The sequence below is a fragment of the Stigmatopora argus genome, chromosome 5 (genome assembly GCF_051989625.1).
Source record: "Stigmatopora argus isolate UIUO_Sarg chromosome 5, RoL_Sarg_1.0, whole genome shotgun sequence".
Classification (NCBI taxonomy): Eukaryota; Metazoa; Chordata; class Actinopteri; order Syngnathiformes; family Syngnathidae; genus Stigmatopora; species Stigmatopora argus.
The window spans coordinates 20,762,501-20,780,411 of NC_135391.1; the positions used below are offsets into that span (position 1 = coordinate 20,762,501).

General features: G+C 41.0%; 2 protein-coding genes across 10 annotated transcripts in view; one reads left to right on the top strand and one right to left on the bottom strand.

Moving 5' to 3' along the window:
- The window catches only part of ptrh1 (peptidyl-tRNA hydrolase 1 homolog), a 28,487-nt gene extending 24,664 nt beyond the window's left edge, over positions 1-3,823 (top strand). For 2 of the 4 annotated variants that reach the window (XR_013300220.1, XR_013300221.1), the window contains exons 5-6: positions 1,758-1,803; positions 1,885-1,959. Coding sequence is in view for 2 of the 4 variants with exons in the window: in XM_077600121.1 (XP_077456247.1) it covers positions 1,758-1,803; positions 1,885-2,040 (202 nt within the window). In the remaining 2 variants the exon portion in view is untranslated. Of the gene's footprint in view, positions 1-1,757; positions 1,804-1,884 lie in introns of all 4 variants that reach the window. The other 2 variants (XM_077600121.1, XM_077600119.1) reach the window with 1 other exon arrangement.
- The window catches only part of LOC144074035 (uncharacterized), a 70,951-nt gene that overhangs the window by 21,925 nt on the left and 31,115 nt on the right, over positions 1-17,911 (bottom strand). Inside the window, exon 4 of one of the 6 annotated variants that reach the window (XM_077600118.1) lies at positions 1,864-2,028. The exons of 1 other annotated variant lie outside the window; for it this stretch is intronic. The gene's annotated coding sequence lies outside the window, so the exon portion shown is untranslated. 4 more of the 6 variants (XR_013300215.1, XR_013300217.1, XR_013300219.1 and 1 more) reach the window with 4 other exon arrangements.

Consider the following 17,911-nt stretch of genomic DNA (forward strand, 5'->3'; position numbering starts at 1 on the left):
GTCGTCGCAGCGCGATCGGGGGCATCTGTTACGGTCGCGCCGCGTTGTGCAAATGCAGGAAGCAGGAGAGGACGAGGCATTCAGCATGATACGGAGTCCTTTAATGAATCAACCAAGGCGTGGAAACAAACGTGGCCGCATGCGGCGCGCATACGGACAGAGGCAACAGAATAACGACAGCTAGCGACCGCTAGCAACCGCTAACAACAGTCAATGATAGTCAACGATAGTGAACGATCCGGCGACGTGTGATGACGCGTCGCTACTTAAATACAGGAAACGAAAGCAATGAATGGATTGGCTACAGCCGGTATGCGTCAACTTCCTCTTCCTCCCACAACACATCATCCGATTGGCTTTACGAGATGACGTAAAATCCGTGCGTCAAAGTGAGTTTGACAATGCTTTTTAAGATCGAAAATTTTTAATTTATTTTAGTTATTGATCGATACGTCAAATACAAATTACACTCGCAGCAATTGGTCAAATAAAACATAAATAAAATAAATAAATAAAATAAAATAAGTTTTTTTTTTTTTGTTATTGATTATAACACGCACCCCCAACTATTGGAATTAATTATATAGCAAAAATCTGCGTGTTATATTCGAGTAATTACGGTATGTACGTGAATATGTACGTGAATATGTACGTGTATATGTACGTGTGTGTGTATGTACGTGTGTGTGTATGTACGTGTGTGTATGTACGTGTGTGTGTGTGTGTGTGTGTGTATACGTGTGTGTGTGTATACGTGTGTGTGTAAATACGTGTGTGTGTGTATACGTGTGTGTGTATACGTGTGTGTGTGTATACGTGTGTATATACGTGTGTATATATATATATATATATATGTATGTATATATATATATGTATGTATTGTCTTTACTACTTATCTATTGACGATTTAATTATTATTATTATTAATTGATTATTTGTACGTTTGTTTTGTTGTTGTTATTTTAGCACTCGTTGACTACTTATTGTGTTATTACTTATTTTTTTATTATTTATTGATTATTTATTTTTCTGTTCGTTTGCTGTTATTTGTGCACTTCGTGGTGAAGCTTTAAATCCTATTATACTTGTATAATGACAATAAAAGCATTAAATTCTTTCAACATGTTGGGTTGCCGACCCCTGCCTAACCCCAAATTTACTACAATATCAGAGTTCGAACAGTGGGAATCGATCAAAGTGCTTAGGCTGTGCGGATGCCAAAAAAGTGGACAGAACTAAAATACAAATATTATATGTAGGGAGTTTTGCTTTACGGCTGCCCAGCGGCTTGAGTGGTTAGCACGTCAGCCTCACAGCTCTGGGGTCCTGGTTCAAATCCAAGACACTCTAAATTGCCCCTAGGTATGGGTGTGAGTGCGAAGGGTTGTCCGTCTGTGCCCTCCAATCGGCTGGCCATTAATTCCGGATGACCCCGGCTCAGTGGACACTTCTGTGGACAAAACACTGCCATAGAGCGAAAGTGTTCCACAATTGGACCCAGATAAAGTTTCTAATTTTAGGTTTTCTCCCGCCTCTGGCCCGAAGTCAGCTGGGATAGGCTCCAGCACCCCCCACGACCTTAGTGAGGATAAAGCGCTTCAGAAATGAGTTTTGCTTTGCACAGCAGCTGGCTCTGTTTTGTCAAACAAACAACAAGGTGACGAAAAAAAATTTAATGTTGCAGACTGCCTGTTTTTTTCTATAAAGCCTCTTTTTGTGGTGTCTATGAGTGAGAATGTGCTTCTTTCACACTGCAGAGGTCACAATGGTGTCCGCTCCTGCATGGACTGCCTTTGCACCAATGTGAGTACTTATTTTTTGAGTGGTCATGCTAAACTACCCCTTCACAGCATTCTCTCTAACCTTTCCCATCTCCTTCCTCAGGTGATGCCTCGGATGCGGGTAGGCATCGGCCGTCCATCGGCTGAAGCTTCGGTGGAGCGCCACGTCCTAGGTCGCTTCCGTGTGGAAGAGCGTAAAGTCCTCGACTCTGTTCTGGTTCAGAGTGTTGAAATTCTAATGTCTGAGCTAGCAGAGTAGATAGAAAACAGAAGGTCGTTATCCTCGCCAGCAGGAGATGGCAAATCAATCGGCTGCACTAATAAAATACACTTCACGACCATTTATTTAGGGTGGCACTAGCAGCTAATGCAGCAGCCTACATTTTGCCTTAGGACTACTTCAATCAATAAGATTTTAATGATAAAATAAGTGAATTATGAAGCTAATGTAACAAACCGTATTTATTCGAGTATAACGCACACCCATAATTTGTAACTAAAAATTGGTATATTTTTTTCCCACTTTTTCTCAGCTCACACCAAGGATTGCACTCGTAACTGGCAAATGCTGAACACATTTCGCCAGGACAAAACATTTATTCACAACATATGGTACAGAAACCTAGTAAAACAAACAACCAGTATGAACACAATTCTCAAATGGAATTTACAATTTTAAAACCTTAAAATCTAATCATCATAATATTGAATTTTTTTCAAAGTCTGATTCATCATTGTCAGATTCACCAAACAATTGATTCCATTCTTTTTGAGCACTAGCCATGGTCGGCGGGGCGAGCCGCGAAGCCTATCCTAAGATGGTGCTCCCTGGCGGACTTGAGTGAGCGGCTGCCCTGTTAACGTTTCTCTGGAGCAGCTTTTTTTTATTTTCCCCTCCCCTATAAACTTGCCGAAGGCTATTTGGAGAGGGCTGGTTTTTGGTAGAACGGGCCATCTGGTGGACAAAGACAGGTTTTACGTCTCCCATTATAACGGCTGCAGAGGGGACTTTTTCACCGGAGGGCAGGTTTTCACTGGGATTTGGTCATAAAAGCAAAGTCCTCATGTATAATGCGTAACCGAACTTTACAGTTTTTGGTGGAAGATTTTGCGCAGTATACTTGAATAAATACGGTAATCATTGACCATCACTTGATTTGAAAAATCTCTTAAACATTTTTATTCACAAAAGCTCCTTGTGTGTAAACTAAACTATGTAATATTTTGCATCTTTGAGTGTTCTGAAATGTGTTCTATGCATAATTGTACATCAAGGAAGACTAATACGGCGTGATACAAACGGCGCTTGGAAATGTTTCGTGAAAGTGTCATTGTTCAGTCTAGCTGTTCTATTCAACGCAATGAAACCTCAATGAGTCATCAACTTACCATGCTAAGAGTGTAAGTGTCCCAATGAACTTAGGTCTGGGGCTTTGTGCCCCTCCCAGTGTCACCCATGGCAAACAGGCCTTAGTTGAGGGACCAAGCAAAGAATGAATGACTCAAAAATTCTCCCTATAACCCACCCGTTCGAGGGTCACGCGATTGTCCTCATGATGCATTCGCATGATCAAGGGTTGATGAGTGCACAACGCCACTTGACTGTAAAGAGTTGTGAAGTGGGCTGGCCATCTAGCGTGGCTGTTAATGATTAAAGGAGTATAACTAATGCGTATGGCTTGAAGAATGACTGTAGAAAGTTACTAAGCCTAAGGCAAGCGTTGCAGCATTTCCTTGTTATATTTAAATGCTATACCTCTGTTTGTTAACTTGGACAAATTATCATATCTTGGAAATATAATTGAAATATCAAAGTGTATCATAATCTGAAAAAATCATAAATTGAAGCATTTGTAAGTAGAGGTTCTACTGTGATAGGATTGAATAGCTCCTACCTCTTGTATTTTTAGCCTTATTTGAATGTGCATGACATATTTACATAGATTTTTTAATCATGATTGACGAGTGATTTTCTCCTTTTTCATCCTGATTTAGGATGCTATGTCCGGGGATAAATTGATTAAATTGCTTCCTCTTCTGAATTGTCAACTCTTCATATTATCCCATAGGCCCCTTTTTTTATACATACACCTAATTGTAGAGGAAGAAATCCGGCCCGACCCGACTGCCCGCGGGTATTAATTTTCGGCCCGGCCCAAGCAATTAACATGATTTGCAGGCCCGAGCCCGAAGCGAACCCGAAATTTAATATTTTATTTGGGGACTCGGGACTCCGACCCGAATCGGCAGGAGGAGTGGTGATTTAAGATAACAGAAAAAAGCCTGTCTTTTGTAATTCAATCTAAGTGAAACGAGGCTGTATGAACATTTATTTCTTTAATATGTTAATATAGATTATTTCAAATGTTTAAATGCCTGCTCAGCGTCGAAAGCGCCACATTGTCCAAGCCAACGCAAGTTTCTCTAGCTAGCATATTCAACAATCAATTTGAAGCTTTTCCAAAACTGTTTCTCTGTTCAGTTCTCCTGTGTTTAGTTTATCCTTAACTTCTTGTGGCGTTCACGTGACGTCCGCACCTCCATTTGCAATTTCATTACAGCGCCTTCTCTGTTTTGTCCATTTAATATTTATAATTCCAAAATATTCCTTAGTTTAGTATCCACACATTGTTTCAGTATACATTTTTATAAACATTTATTTATTAAAAAAATAAAGACAGTGAGAGAGACCACACATCGTTATATATAGATTTTTTTTCAGCGAGAGAGAAGGCCAGCCGGACCCGAATCCTGAGTAATGATTGACATTTTCGACCCGACCCGACCCAAATTTCAGCTCGGGTTTGGGTTCAAGATCTTACCTCTACCTATCTGTATTTGTGAGTATTGGTAAATGACCGCCTCTCATTTGCTGGTTAGCCCGACTTTGCGAGTGTGGAAGAAAGACAACAGAGCAGTCTGGCTCTTTAGCAGATTTATTCTGGACTCAACCAGAAGGGATGGATGGACGAGAACAAAATGAAAGCCTGGCCTAACAAGGTTTATGTGAGGAGACAGGATGTCTTTTTCCGCAAGTCACCGTTGATGCTGATCTGCGACTCCATGCGTGCCGTCATTCCGAGAGGTTTGATGAAGGAACTACAATCGCTGGACATTGCCGTAAATAGAGCATTCAAAATAAAGTTGTGAACGGCTTGTGAGCAATGGATGTCCGATAGTATACATAGTCATACAAAGACTGGCAGGCAGCGTTGGGCGAGTTACGCGACATCAATGGATTGTGGATGCCTGGGCTCAAGTGTCGGCCAGAACCGTAGTTCAAGCTTTCACCAAAGCTGGCATCAAGTTTCCGGAAAACCCCGGCGACAGCTCAGACTCTTACAGTGACATGGAGCATAACATGTTGGACGGCGACGTTGGACGGCGAACTCGCCTACTTGGCCGAACTCTTTATATCAGGCTCGGATGTTTAACTGCTATAACCTCTATCAACGTGAGACCCTTTTCCCTTAATCAAGCACAATCAAACTTAGTCTCATCAACTCATCTCCTTGAAACAGGACATGACCTGAGTTACACCCACTTGTTCATTTGCATATGGTCTTAAAAATGGACGTGCCTGAGGAGCAGGGCCCTCAGACCCATAAGCCACTGAAGGGTGGAAGGAGAGGGGTCCCAGACTGGTCTGTATTTGTCTAAATGTTCTGTCCATGTGTGTTTTAATTTGTGTTATTTTTGTATGTTCTGTTTTCACTTTGTGTTCTTGTCTTGGAATCAACTTTGTACCTTCTTCTGTCAACTTAAGAGAATAAAAGAATTTGCCGGCCGACCTAGCGTTTCATTGCAGCACACAAAAAATAGCTCTCTTCTACAAAGATTCATTTGCATTTGCCTCTGATGAGAGTGGCCTACCAATATGCCTAATTTGTGGAGATCTATAATAATTCTTATCCTTATAAAGCGTGATTTATGGGTGAGTGTGTGTATGTTTATTTGTTAAAGCTGAAAGCAGAGTAGATATAAGAATCGTTATTTTACATGATGTGCCCTAAACGCACCACGTGGCTGATTGGTCGTAACGTAGGACGCCTTTCCATGTCATTTACGGATAAATTTCCGCCAGTGAAGATAAGCTGACAAACTCGCTTTGCAATTGGTTGTTCGTATTGCATCAGTTTGTGTGAGTTATAAAAAATGTCGTTGAGACATCTGCTTTGCAGATGGCTGGGCGTATCAGCCCACACCCTCTTTCTGTTATCTTTTGCACAACATCCTGTTCTTCACAAATAAATAGACGCACAGACTGTTCGTTCTGAGAGAGTTGCAAGGAACAGGCTGTGCATCCACACTGTTGGAGCTCTCCCCATTCTGCAGTCTGCTAACAAACTTATTTCCGAAATTGGTCTCCCTCTTTCAGTGCCTGCTCCTGAAGCCAGAGCAGACCCAACAAACTTTGGTGCCGAAACCCGGGACCCAACAAGCCAATAATTGCTGGAGCGGCGATGGACCGCGGCGAAGGGCAAAATAAAGACTGTCGACAGCATCCTCCATTGAGAGTCAGCCCGACGGCCGTTCACTCGCTACCCCGGTGATCTGGTGACGGGTCCCTCTAAACCAGGGCAGGTTCAGAACGAGAAGATCGTGAGTTCACCCTTTGATTTCTGTCTCCGTTAAGTGATAATTTGAGTATTATTACTGCGGTAGTGTTGAATGTTCGGGGTCTGGGCCGACGTAGGTAGAACATAAATGTTCGAGGTCTGGGCTGACGTAGGTAGAACAAGAATAGAGTCAGGGACTCCGCTAAGAGACAAAGTCAGGGACTTGTGGTCTTGGTGTGTTCAGAGATATTCGGTGAATCACGAAGTATTGAGATCAATTTCGGGAAATTTAGAATAGAATTGTTGTTACGAGTGGTGTCTGTTTTAAACTATTCAGAATGGAAAAGTAAGTGATTAATATGGGTCGGACGGAAAGCGACAAAGGAGATGGGGTTTATTGCCAGACTGCAGAATGGAAATCGGAGAGTTACCGGATGTGAAAAATATGCGGACGCGTTGTATGGGAAGTTGCCTGTATCTGCCATGATGGGTGGAGACACATGGTTTCTGTCCCATTTTGAAGGATAGGGAAGGTTTGATGAACTTAGAAAGAAAATTGTTGAAGGAAAAGGAGAGTAAGGGAAAGAACTGTGAGAGGAGAAATCCTGCTTTTGCAGCGAGTCTAATCTAAAGCTCAGTTAGCGGCTAAGAGCGTGCTTGAGGTGATAGACAATCTGTTTGGTAAAAGATTGGTTTGTTTTGCTTCGAAATTGGGAATAGAGCAAGAGAGCCATTTCTGACCAATTTGTTGATTTCGAAGGGCTCTTAAATAAAGAAAACTAGCTTTTGGAGGATGAAAAATTATTAATACTGTTTTTGAATGGTTGTTTGTTAACATTAGAGATTAGCTGGTTAGAGAAAAAGGGATGAGAAAACTGACAATATTATGACATATTGGTGACAATTTGTGGGTCCTTTATTAAACACTGAAATTTGTCATTAGGAAATGCCTTTTCTCTAATTTACTTATTGTAGGTTTTAATTGTGGTAACAGTGAGCTACAGAAAATGGCTCTTATCTTAAGTAAACATCGTCTCCTTGTTGGGGGTGAGATGAGTCGGTTGCAGTAGGAACTCAGCCAGTGATGTTAGCTATCCTTGGGTGGGTTTGCAATATGGGGGTGATTTGCAAATTTGACCTTAAGTATTAAGAATTATTTGGTTGTTAATGATATCAAACATGAAAATAACAATGCGGAAATGGCATTCATCCAAATAATTAGGTAAATTGTACCTGGCTGGTTTAGATAAAATAATTGACTTAGGATAGGCATCATTTTCCTAGGACTGAAGAGGCATGGTTTGGCAGGTTCGCACGCTTTCATTGTTTTATTCAAACCCGTTAATTACAAATCTAACTTTTGGCAGGTTCGCACGCTTTCATTGTTTTATTCAAACCCGTAAGTAAGTGATCACTTGTGACACCGTATACATTTCAAGAAGAGCAGATAAATGCGGGGTTAGTTTATGTTATAGTTATTTGAAATGACCGTGCGCCACTCTAAATCCTGAGTGACAAACAACCATCAAAAACGATCAACCACATGACTAGAAGCACCAAAAAATGATCAACTACGGTCAAATTGTGGAACTTGTGTGTGTGTGGTGGCTTGAAGGACAAAATCATATTAAGTAACATTTTAAATTGGAAAATTACCGTAATTACTCGAATATAACACGCAGATTTTTGCTATATAATTAATTCCAATAGTTGGGGCTGCGTGTTATAATCAATAACTAAAATAAATTACAAATTTTCGATCGAAAAAAGCATTGTCAAACTCACTTTGACGCACGGATTTTACGTCATCTCGTAAAGACGACGCACGGATTTTACGTCATCTCGTAATTTCGATCGAAAATCGGAAAGCCGAGACCACCACTGCCCCCCTCTAGCCTCGTACTCGTCTCAGTTCACCCTCTCTCAGTTCAGTGTTATAATCAATAACTAAAATAAATTACAAATTTTCGATCGAAAAAAGCATTGTCAAACTCACTTTGACGCACGGATTTTACGTCATCTCGTAAAGACGACGCACGGATTTTACGTCATCTCGTAAAGCCAATCGGATGATGTGTTGTGGGAGGAAGAGGAAGTGGATGAAGGAAGCGTGGACGTTGATAGGATTCTCAACGAAGAGATGTATGAGAGGACAGACAAAGAGAGAGAGGAACTCTTCATTTGAAGGATTCTAATGAATAAATTTGTTTGAACAAAACAATCGTGAAACGAAGAAAAAAAGGTAAGATTTCTGATTTTCGTCAGCGGGAAATTTTAGGTGCGCACTATATTCAATTACTGCGTTTTTCCAGATGTTTTTGGCCCAAAATTACCTGCGTGTTATTTTCGAGTGCGCGTTATATTCGAGTAATTACGGTAAAGCATTTTTAAAACAGATGAATTTTAACCAGCAAAAGTGCAGTTTTCATCACGAGGGCGCTACGAGGTCAAATAATAATAAGAAAAGTTGAGCTTAAAACTTACAGACTTGACATTGCAATTATGGGGTTAATGCAGCTAAATGTTAGAGATAACGATTGGCAAGGACAATCTTAGATAAGTGGGAAATGGAAAATTCTCCAAGATCCAAAATCTGGCTAAGAAACAGATCATGTTTGTCGCTTTGGGTTTGACAAAATGCGTTGGCGCATGAGTTCGGGAATATTTGGGGAATATGAATCCCATTTCTAAGACAAATTCGAGGGAATTTGGAAATTGGCTCTATTTGGCACTGGATGCCCGGAAATGGGGGGGCCTTTCATGATATGAAACAAGTGCTGGAATTACGGTAAAAAATAGCACTTCCAAATTATGAAATTCAACCTCTGAGTAATGCTTTAAGTAGACGGATTGTCTAAGAATAAATGGTATGGGCAAAACTCGAACGGAATACGACATATATTGACTGCTACTAAAAAAGCTTTAGATGCAAAACTACTGCCACCTCAATTCTATGTACAAACAGCTAAACTGGTAGAATTAACGGTGTATAACTTAATGCAAAACATGGAGGTATTTTTTTTTAAACAAACGGTTAACATACTTGTGTGGGTGTGTGTGTGTTTCAATGTGTCAGTTTTTCTGTTATTGCATTATTGGCAAACAAAGAGTTAATCACAGCCACTCGCATGGCAGTCGCTCATGCTGACTGACTAGGGCGACGAACGGCGGCAATTGAACTTCCAAAACAAATTTCTATTTGTAGATGTGTAGGGCACATATCTAATACGTTAATTACCTATTTCCTTTGGGAGGTGAACTATCAAGAAGCCCCACTGGGGATGGTAGTCTCCACCGGTGATGAAAATTTGCGGGCCACTGATGTATGGGTAAACAACCCAAATAGAAAGACTAGTGGTTAGTGCATCAACCTTACGGTTCTAAGATCTACTAATGAAAGCCAGGTGGATCCCGACCTTCCAGAGTATGGAGTATTCATGGTGTCCTCGAGAATTTGTGGGTTTTCTCCGGGTACTCCAATTCTCCTACAAACCAAAATTATGGATGCTAGACTGGTTGAACACTCTAAATTCCCCTGATTGAGTGTGAGCGTGAATGGTTGTCTGTCTTCTTGTGTTTTTGATTGGCTGACCACCAAGATATAATCAATTGATCAAATAGCAAGGTTCAGGGATGGCGGCGACAAATTATGAAAAAAAAAAGATAGATTTTGTGAAATGAAATTTTTAATGAGAATGCAGCAGCAGTACTCCAAATGTGAAACTTGACGTGGAGGAACAATAATCTGCTCTGCGAAATGGGAAATTTGGGAGCACTGAGAAAAAACAAAAAAACAAATTTGTACATCATCTTACTTGGGTGAGCTGCCATATTGAGTCATGGGAAGTCCTATGTCTCGACCGTGTGCGGTCGATTGGTCGCCGGTCTTTTGGTCACCGGTCTTTTGGTCGCGGTCTATAGGTCGCCCGGAAGTTTGGTCGTCGTCTTTTGGGTCGCCGGTCTTTTTTGTCGCCGGTCTTTTGGTCGTCTTTTGGTCGCCTGATCGGCTACTGCCATCTACTGTCAATTTATTAAATAGCAGATGGTGTTTTTATTGAAGCAGTCCAATGAACCTTCATTCTCTCTGGAGAACTTGCATGTTGAAATACTTTAGATTAGATGGTCATTTTTATAAAACAAATAAAAGTATTAGTATACTTTTAGTTAGACAGTATTTAGATCGTTTCAACAGTATTTAGACTCTAAATACTGTTGAAACGATCTAAATACTGTTGAAACGATCTAAATATCTAATATCAAAATATCAATAACAGCACTCATTTAACACATCAATAAGAGCACTCATTTAACACATCGGCTGCTGCCAGTGACTGTCATAGGCGTCCAATGAACCTTCATTCTCTCTGGGAGAACTTGCAATGTTGAAATACTTTAGATTAGATGGTCATTTTTATCAAACATCAAAATATCAATAAGAGCACTCATTTAACACATCGGCTGCTGCCATTGACTGACATAGGCGTCCTATGAACCTTCATTCTCTCTGGGAGAATGAATGGGAGAATCTCTCTTAAGGTAGAAAAATGGTTAAGAATGCCCAGAAAAGTGTTCCAAAAGCGGAGTAATAGTTTTTAAAACAGCATTTAATGATTAAATACAAATACTGGAGTTTTTCAGACATTAATTGGGGGTGATTTTCCCGGGGGAAAGACAGCTATAAACCTCGGCGCGACCAAATTCGACGACCATTTGCGAAAGGGCCTACATTTCACTAAAACGGGGTAAAATACGCACTTATTGATGAAATACAAATACCGGAGCTTATCGGACATGACTACCGGGCTCTGGGGGTGATTTTCCCGGGGGAAAGACAGCGATAAAAGTCGGCGCGACCAAATGCGACGATATGCGACCATTCGCAAAAGTGCCAAAAATGCACTAAAATGCGGTAAAATCAGCACTTAGTGATGAAATACAAATACTGGAGCTAAAATGACAGTCGATGGCAGCAGCTGATGTGTTAAATGAGTGCTCTTATTTCTCCCAGAGAGAATGAAGGTTCATTGGACGCCTATGACAGTCAATGGCAGCAGCCGATGTGTTAAATGAGTGCTCTTATTGATATTTTGATGTTTGATAAAAATGACCATCTAATCTAAAGTATTTCAACATTGCAAGTTCTCCCAGAGAGAATGAAGGTTCATTGGACGCCTATGACAGTCAATGGCAGCAGCCGATGTGTTAAATGAGTGCTCTTATTGATGTGTTAAATGAGTGCTCTTATTGATATTTTGATATTAGATATTTGGATCGTTTCAACAGTATTTAGATCGTTTCAACAGTATTTAGAGTCTAAATACTGTTGAAGCGATCTTAATACTGTCTAACTAAAAGTATACTAATACTTTTATTTGTTTGATAAAAATGACCATCTAATCCAAAGTATGTCAACATTGCAAGTTCTCCAGAGAGAATGAAGGTTCATTGGACTGCTTCAATAAAAACACCATCTGCTATTTAATAAATTGACAGTAGATGGCAGATCAGGCGACCAAAAGACGACCCAAAGACCGGCGACAAAAAAGACCGGCGACAAAAAAGACCGGCGACCCAAAAGACAACGACCAAACTTCCGGCCGACCTAAGACCGTGACCAAAAGACCGGTGACCAAAAGACCGGCGACCAATCGACCGCGTACCGTCTCGACAGGGGGGATGGTGGCCTTGGTACGGTGCCACTACACAACTTTTAGGGTTAAGTTGGTTGCAGAGCATGCTTAACCTGTGCTCGGCATATCAGTGCACGATTTGAAATTCCAAAGAACCATTGATTTATAGTGATAATGGTACCCAAATTGTGTTAACAAAATATTTGGCTGTATTGACAAAAGGTTCCATAGCTCGTTATGAAATCACTGTGTCTACATAACGAGTTCAACCGGACAACATATGAAAATCCTATTTGGTAGACCATACAAATCGCCATTATTCACTGCACGATTGGAACTGGATGATGAGGCTAATCTCGCTGCCTACATAAAAAAATCTTTAAGGAAATGCATTGAATTTGGGTTAGCAGAAGGAGACTGCTTCTTAACAGGAAACGGACCAAAGTTGGTGCCAGGAGCCTGGGTGCTCAAACTGCAGTATAAAGAAGCACTAGCATGGCCCAAAGTGGGAACATCCATACCAAGTGTTGCTGACTAACCAGCAGCCGAGAGGGGGATGTGGATCCACCTTTTGCACTGTAAGAAGGTTCTCTCAGTTGAAACGTTTGAGGAGACAGGTGAGAACAACTTTCTGATGTAATAAAACGAAACGGCAACCACTCCAATATTGATTGGAAAGATTATTGCTCAGCGAGCAATGCCATTACATACCTGTCAACCTCTGCCGATAACTGCCCTTATAAATGATTATGATTCCCCTTACAAACCCCCCAAAAACCTTACAAACACTGTACGACTCGTACAGTGTTTGTAAGTTTTTTGGGGGGTTTGTAAGGGGAATCATAATCATTTATAAGGGCAGTTATCGGCAGAGGTTGACAGGTATGGCATTAACCATAGGAAACGCCTGCTTCTGTATATTATACATTCCTTTTTTGCATACTTTACATGTTTGCACCATCACCTTTCACCAATTATGCCAAAAGAGTTCTCATTTCGTATGGAGTTGGGAAAGGCATAAACAATTGAAGCACACCAAGATGGCAGCACAATCTTCTGCATTCCAAAGTGGTGACGAGGCTTCGACCTCGGCGGTCATCTCTAATCCTTATAAAGCTTGATTTATGGATGTGTGTGTATGTTAAGATTCTCTCGCTACATTTGTCCAAACCGTGCAACGTAGAGAGATGAATTTTTTTTATGGTGGCCAGAAACGGCTTACGGATCCTAATAGACAAGTGATTCACCTTCTCTAAGTGTGAAAACCCAATCCTTTATTTGTTAAACACCCATTTTTCCAAAGCGATTTTTTTTCAATTGCGCAACAATTTTCTTTGGGTTCTAAACTAGCAGGTGGGCCTTGTAAACATTAAACGACACTAATAAGTGTATGGCTGGGGTGAACCCCAAAGCATGAAAGGGAAGTTTTTTTTAAGTATTCTTTCATTCTATTAATAATTGCTTTCATGAATAAATTCATTTTAGATGTCAAAAAGTATTTGCAGCCCCAGTGTTTTTTTCCATGAAAATGGGATCAAATGGCTCTTTCGGTGTTAAAGGTTGCCGATCCCTGGGCTAGTGGTTGGTGCATCGACCTCACAGTTCTGAGATTGACTATTGAATCCTGTGTTGGTTCCAACCTTACAGTGTGTGGAGTATGTATTAGGATTCAACAACTCTACGTTGCACAGTTTGGACAAACTTAGCAAGAGAATCTTAACGAACACACACCCATAAACCATGCTTTATAAGGAATATAGACTGCACGACACACATTATTGAAGAAATTGGGAGTTCTTAATTAACATGCATTTTATGAGTTTTGTTGTTTAATTGCTGTAAAGGGCACAGTTATGTCGTCAGGCTTAAAATATTAAGATTGACGACAGAGGTGTGGGGTTCAATTCTATTTAGAAATATAAATGTATAAATTTGTTTCTGAATGTTAATTGATGTGAATGTAACTATTGCAGAGAACGAGAGAACTGTTTTTCTGTGCCTGGCTGGAGAGGAGGTTTTGAACTCCTGGAAAGGGTCCTGCCTCGTCCCGGTTTGCCTTTATTTGTACTTTTTCCCTATCTTTAGATTACATGACTTTTGTTTGTATAATTTTGTTGTCTTGGAATCAAGTCTGTTTATCTTATGTTCACTGGTTAAAACTACGGTATTTACATGAGGAAGGCTTCGTGACTATTTATTGCAGTACACAAAAATTATAGCATCCTCGACATTATACAAGAATGGGAGGACAGTTTTGATTAGTATATTAAAGAAGCTCTGTTTTTAATACACCTCATCTGAACAGTTTGTTGTCCGAGAATACAGAGCGCTGGAGCAACAATAAGCCGTGGGTCACCCGGGATCTAAGGGCCCTCCTGAACAAGAAGAAGAGGGCTTTTAGGTCTGGGGAGAAAGATAGTCTGAAAAAGGTCCAGAAGGAGCTGGAGAGAGAGGTAAGGAAGGGAAAGGCCATCTACAAGAGGAAGCTAGAAAACCAACTCCAGGGAGCATCAGGCCGTTTTACATCCCCCAGGGAACAGAAAACTCTGGACCCGCTGTATGCCAACATAAAGGAGGCATACAGCTCAGTCCCCCTGCCTCCACTGGGCCGCTCAGACCACAACCTGGTTCATCTGATCCCCACCTACATCCCTATGGTGAGGAGAAAAAAACTTACCACGAGGATCATGCAAAGATGGACCGAGGAGACCAGCATGGTACTGACGGACTGTTTTGAGACCACTGACTGGGAGGTGCTGTGCAATTCACATGGGAAAGTGTCAGGAGTGTTTGTCCCTCCTGGCTTGCCGTCAGGTTAGAGCAGCTGCAAACGATCCTTGATTACTTCCTGATGTGGGCATTTAAGTTCCACGGAAGTAGTTGGTGATTGTCGGATCGTCCTGCGTGACACCCTACGTGTTACAGCACACATCGCTACAAGGTACTATTCCCCATGCTCCCGTTTTGTTTCAAGCCCTGTTGTTTTGTAAAGCCTTTTTTGAGTCATTAAAAGTTACTGTCATAAGAACAGCCCGTCTCGTTCCCTCCTGCTTCCCCGCAACGCCTCGGCGCGATCATAACAGAAATACATTGACAGCTTGACCCAATGCATCACAGATTATATCGTAGTGCTACGAGTGAATCAATCCAATTCAATAAGTATTTTATAACTATAAAACCTTTACTGCAGCTACAGCTGCAACACATGAAAAAGAATTAATAATAACCTCAAAAATTGAAATATTATTTAGGAAAAAAGACACATTTTACTCACCAAAAATTATTTTGTACACAAAATCCATCCTCCATTCTTTCCTCAAGAAGATTTCAATTATATAAATATTATTTATATAATTGAAATATTCATTTTTCATGGTCTGAAGCACCTGCCCTATTTTCCTGACAGCTTGCATCACATCTTCAATGTTGACATGATCTCCAAACTCCACCTCACGGTGTTCCAGCAAAATGCCCTGTTGATCACGTCCGATTATAGCTCTCTCTCTAGCTCTCTCTCTCTCTCTCTCACTAGCTCTAGCTCTCTCTATCTCTCTCTATCTATCTATATATCGAGAGAGAGAGATCTATATATATCTATATATAGCTATCTATCTATCTATCTATCTATCTATCTATCTATCTATCTATCTATCTATCTATCTATCTATCTATCTATCTATCTATCTATCTATCTATCTATCTATCTATCTATCTATCTATCTATCTATCTATCTATCTATCTATCTATCTATCTATCTATCTATCTATCTATCTATCTATCTATCTATCTATATATATATATATATATATATATATATATATATATATATCAGTGGTAGGCCGTGCATTTCACACCTATGCCTTCAGTAGTGCTACGAGTGAATCAATCCAATTCAATAAGTATTTTATAACTATAAAACCTTTACTGCAGCTACAGCTGCAACACATAAAAAAGAATCAATAATAACCTCAAAAATTGAAATAGTATTTAGGAAAAAAGACACATTTTACTCACCAAAAATTATTTTATTTATACACAAAATCCATCCTCCATTCTTTCCTCAAGAAGATTTTAATTACTCTCTCGTACAGATCATCCGTACGTTTCAGGTCCATCAAGAAGTTATTTTCTATCGCCATCAAAGCTAATGCTAAATGTTGAGTCTGTCCTGTTGTATTTCTGGCATAAGTTTTTATTCTATTTAGGGCTGAAAATGTCCGTTCGGCAGAAGCAGTGGACACGGGGATGGTCACTGCCAAACACACTAATGTGTTCAGCCACCCCATGCTCTCACTCAGATTTTTGTTCTGAAGGAAGTCAAGTAGATCAGTGCGAGATTTTCCTGCAAAATCATCCATGGCATACATTACAATCAGTTCTGTTCCTAGTCGAGGCAGATCGAAAAGTGCTCTGTGGCTCTGCGTTAAGGTGGAGAAGGCTGCATGTGGGAAAGTTTTCTGGTATTCCCAAAACTTCTGTGGGTTGTGGAGGGAGAGAAACATTAGTCTTTCGTGTTCTTGAAATCTGGTCCGCGTCTGGCAAATAATATTGTCCAGAATCCTGTCGTGGAGTTGGTGGTACTGCGCGCGAGAATCTTGCGCTTGACCTCTTCATGCGCTTGGAGCACCCGCACTGTGTTCAGTGGCCTCGTAGACTTCCTCATATCGGCTCCTCTCGTGTTTAACTGTGTCACAGAACTCCTTTACTCACGTCGTACTCGTCATGATGCTCCAGGATGTGATGAAATAGTTCCTTTAGCACAGCTTTTCTCAAATACTGACCACTCTGGATGTGTACTGCCACGTTGGTGCCACACAAGGCAGACGCTGCTGGCAGATTTCGTCCAGCAGCGGTGTGCGTCAAGGTGAACTCGAAAAAAATGCAGCAAAGCCATTAAGGTAAGCAAAAAATATCTTGCATTCTTTAAGCTTTGAGGCCCCCTGAGCCAGTACTAAATTGTCCACCAAAAATTTAATGATAAGACCTGCAGTGTCATCGGCTCGCTTCCCACTGGTAACATTTTCAAATCTGACAAACCGCTCCTTGACACCTTTGCCCGTGACATAAAGCAGAACCAGTGCAAGCTGTACTGCATTACTCGCATCTGTCGTCTCATCGACATTACAGAGACAAACAGTACTTTTTTTTATTTCCCTTCTGATCTCTTCCTCCATCACTTCAGCAATAGCAGTGATCAGGTTGTTTTGTATTTTGCCCGATGTGCCACTAAACACTGTATTAGTGGACAGGTGGTAATGTAAATCTGTGTTTCTCTCAGCAATGAAAGAAAGAAGTTCCACATAATTTCCTTTGTTTGGGGATACTACAGCGCTTTCATCGTGTCCCCGAAATGAAAGTTTACGCAGTCTATCAAAGTTTTTAAGATTTCCCTATTTTTCTTTATCTTTTCGTTGTGGCGCGCCATTTCCCTGCGGACTTGCTCGCTGAACTGTAACTCCACTCTGGTTTCCCCAAAAGTTTTGGAGAGCACCGTTGCTTGTAAGTGTCCGGCAGTGCTTTGGTGTCTCGTTGCTGCTTTGGTTAAACAAGTCAAATTTGCAAATCCAGTGATGCTCCAATCACCATGTCGATCGGTGGCAAATAAGAAGCACTCCCAGCAATACAATTTGCAATGTTACTCGGAGCCCATGAGCCAGGGGTAGCGCTCGTAGTTAGCGAACTGAAGGTGGCGGACAAACCCTTTTCCCGGTTGTAACAGGCTTGCTAGCTTCGGAGTTGACCGCCCTTTCTTAATGATGTCCATTTTTCCTGGAAAGGTCCGTCTGGAAAATGGCTTTGTCAGCAAATCTGCAACCAAATCCATTTGTTTTCCTCCGTCGGCCATTGTGGGTAGGGTTTGCGAGCTCTGGCTCGCTCACTCTGGTTCTGGCCCGCCTACTTTGCCTTCAGGGCCTTCTCTGCTGGCCTAAGAAATATCTG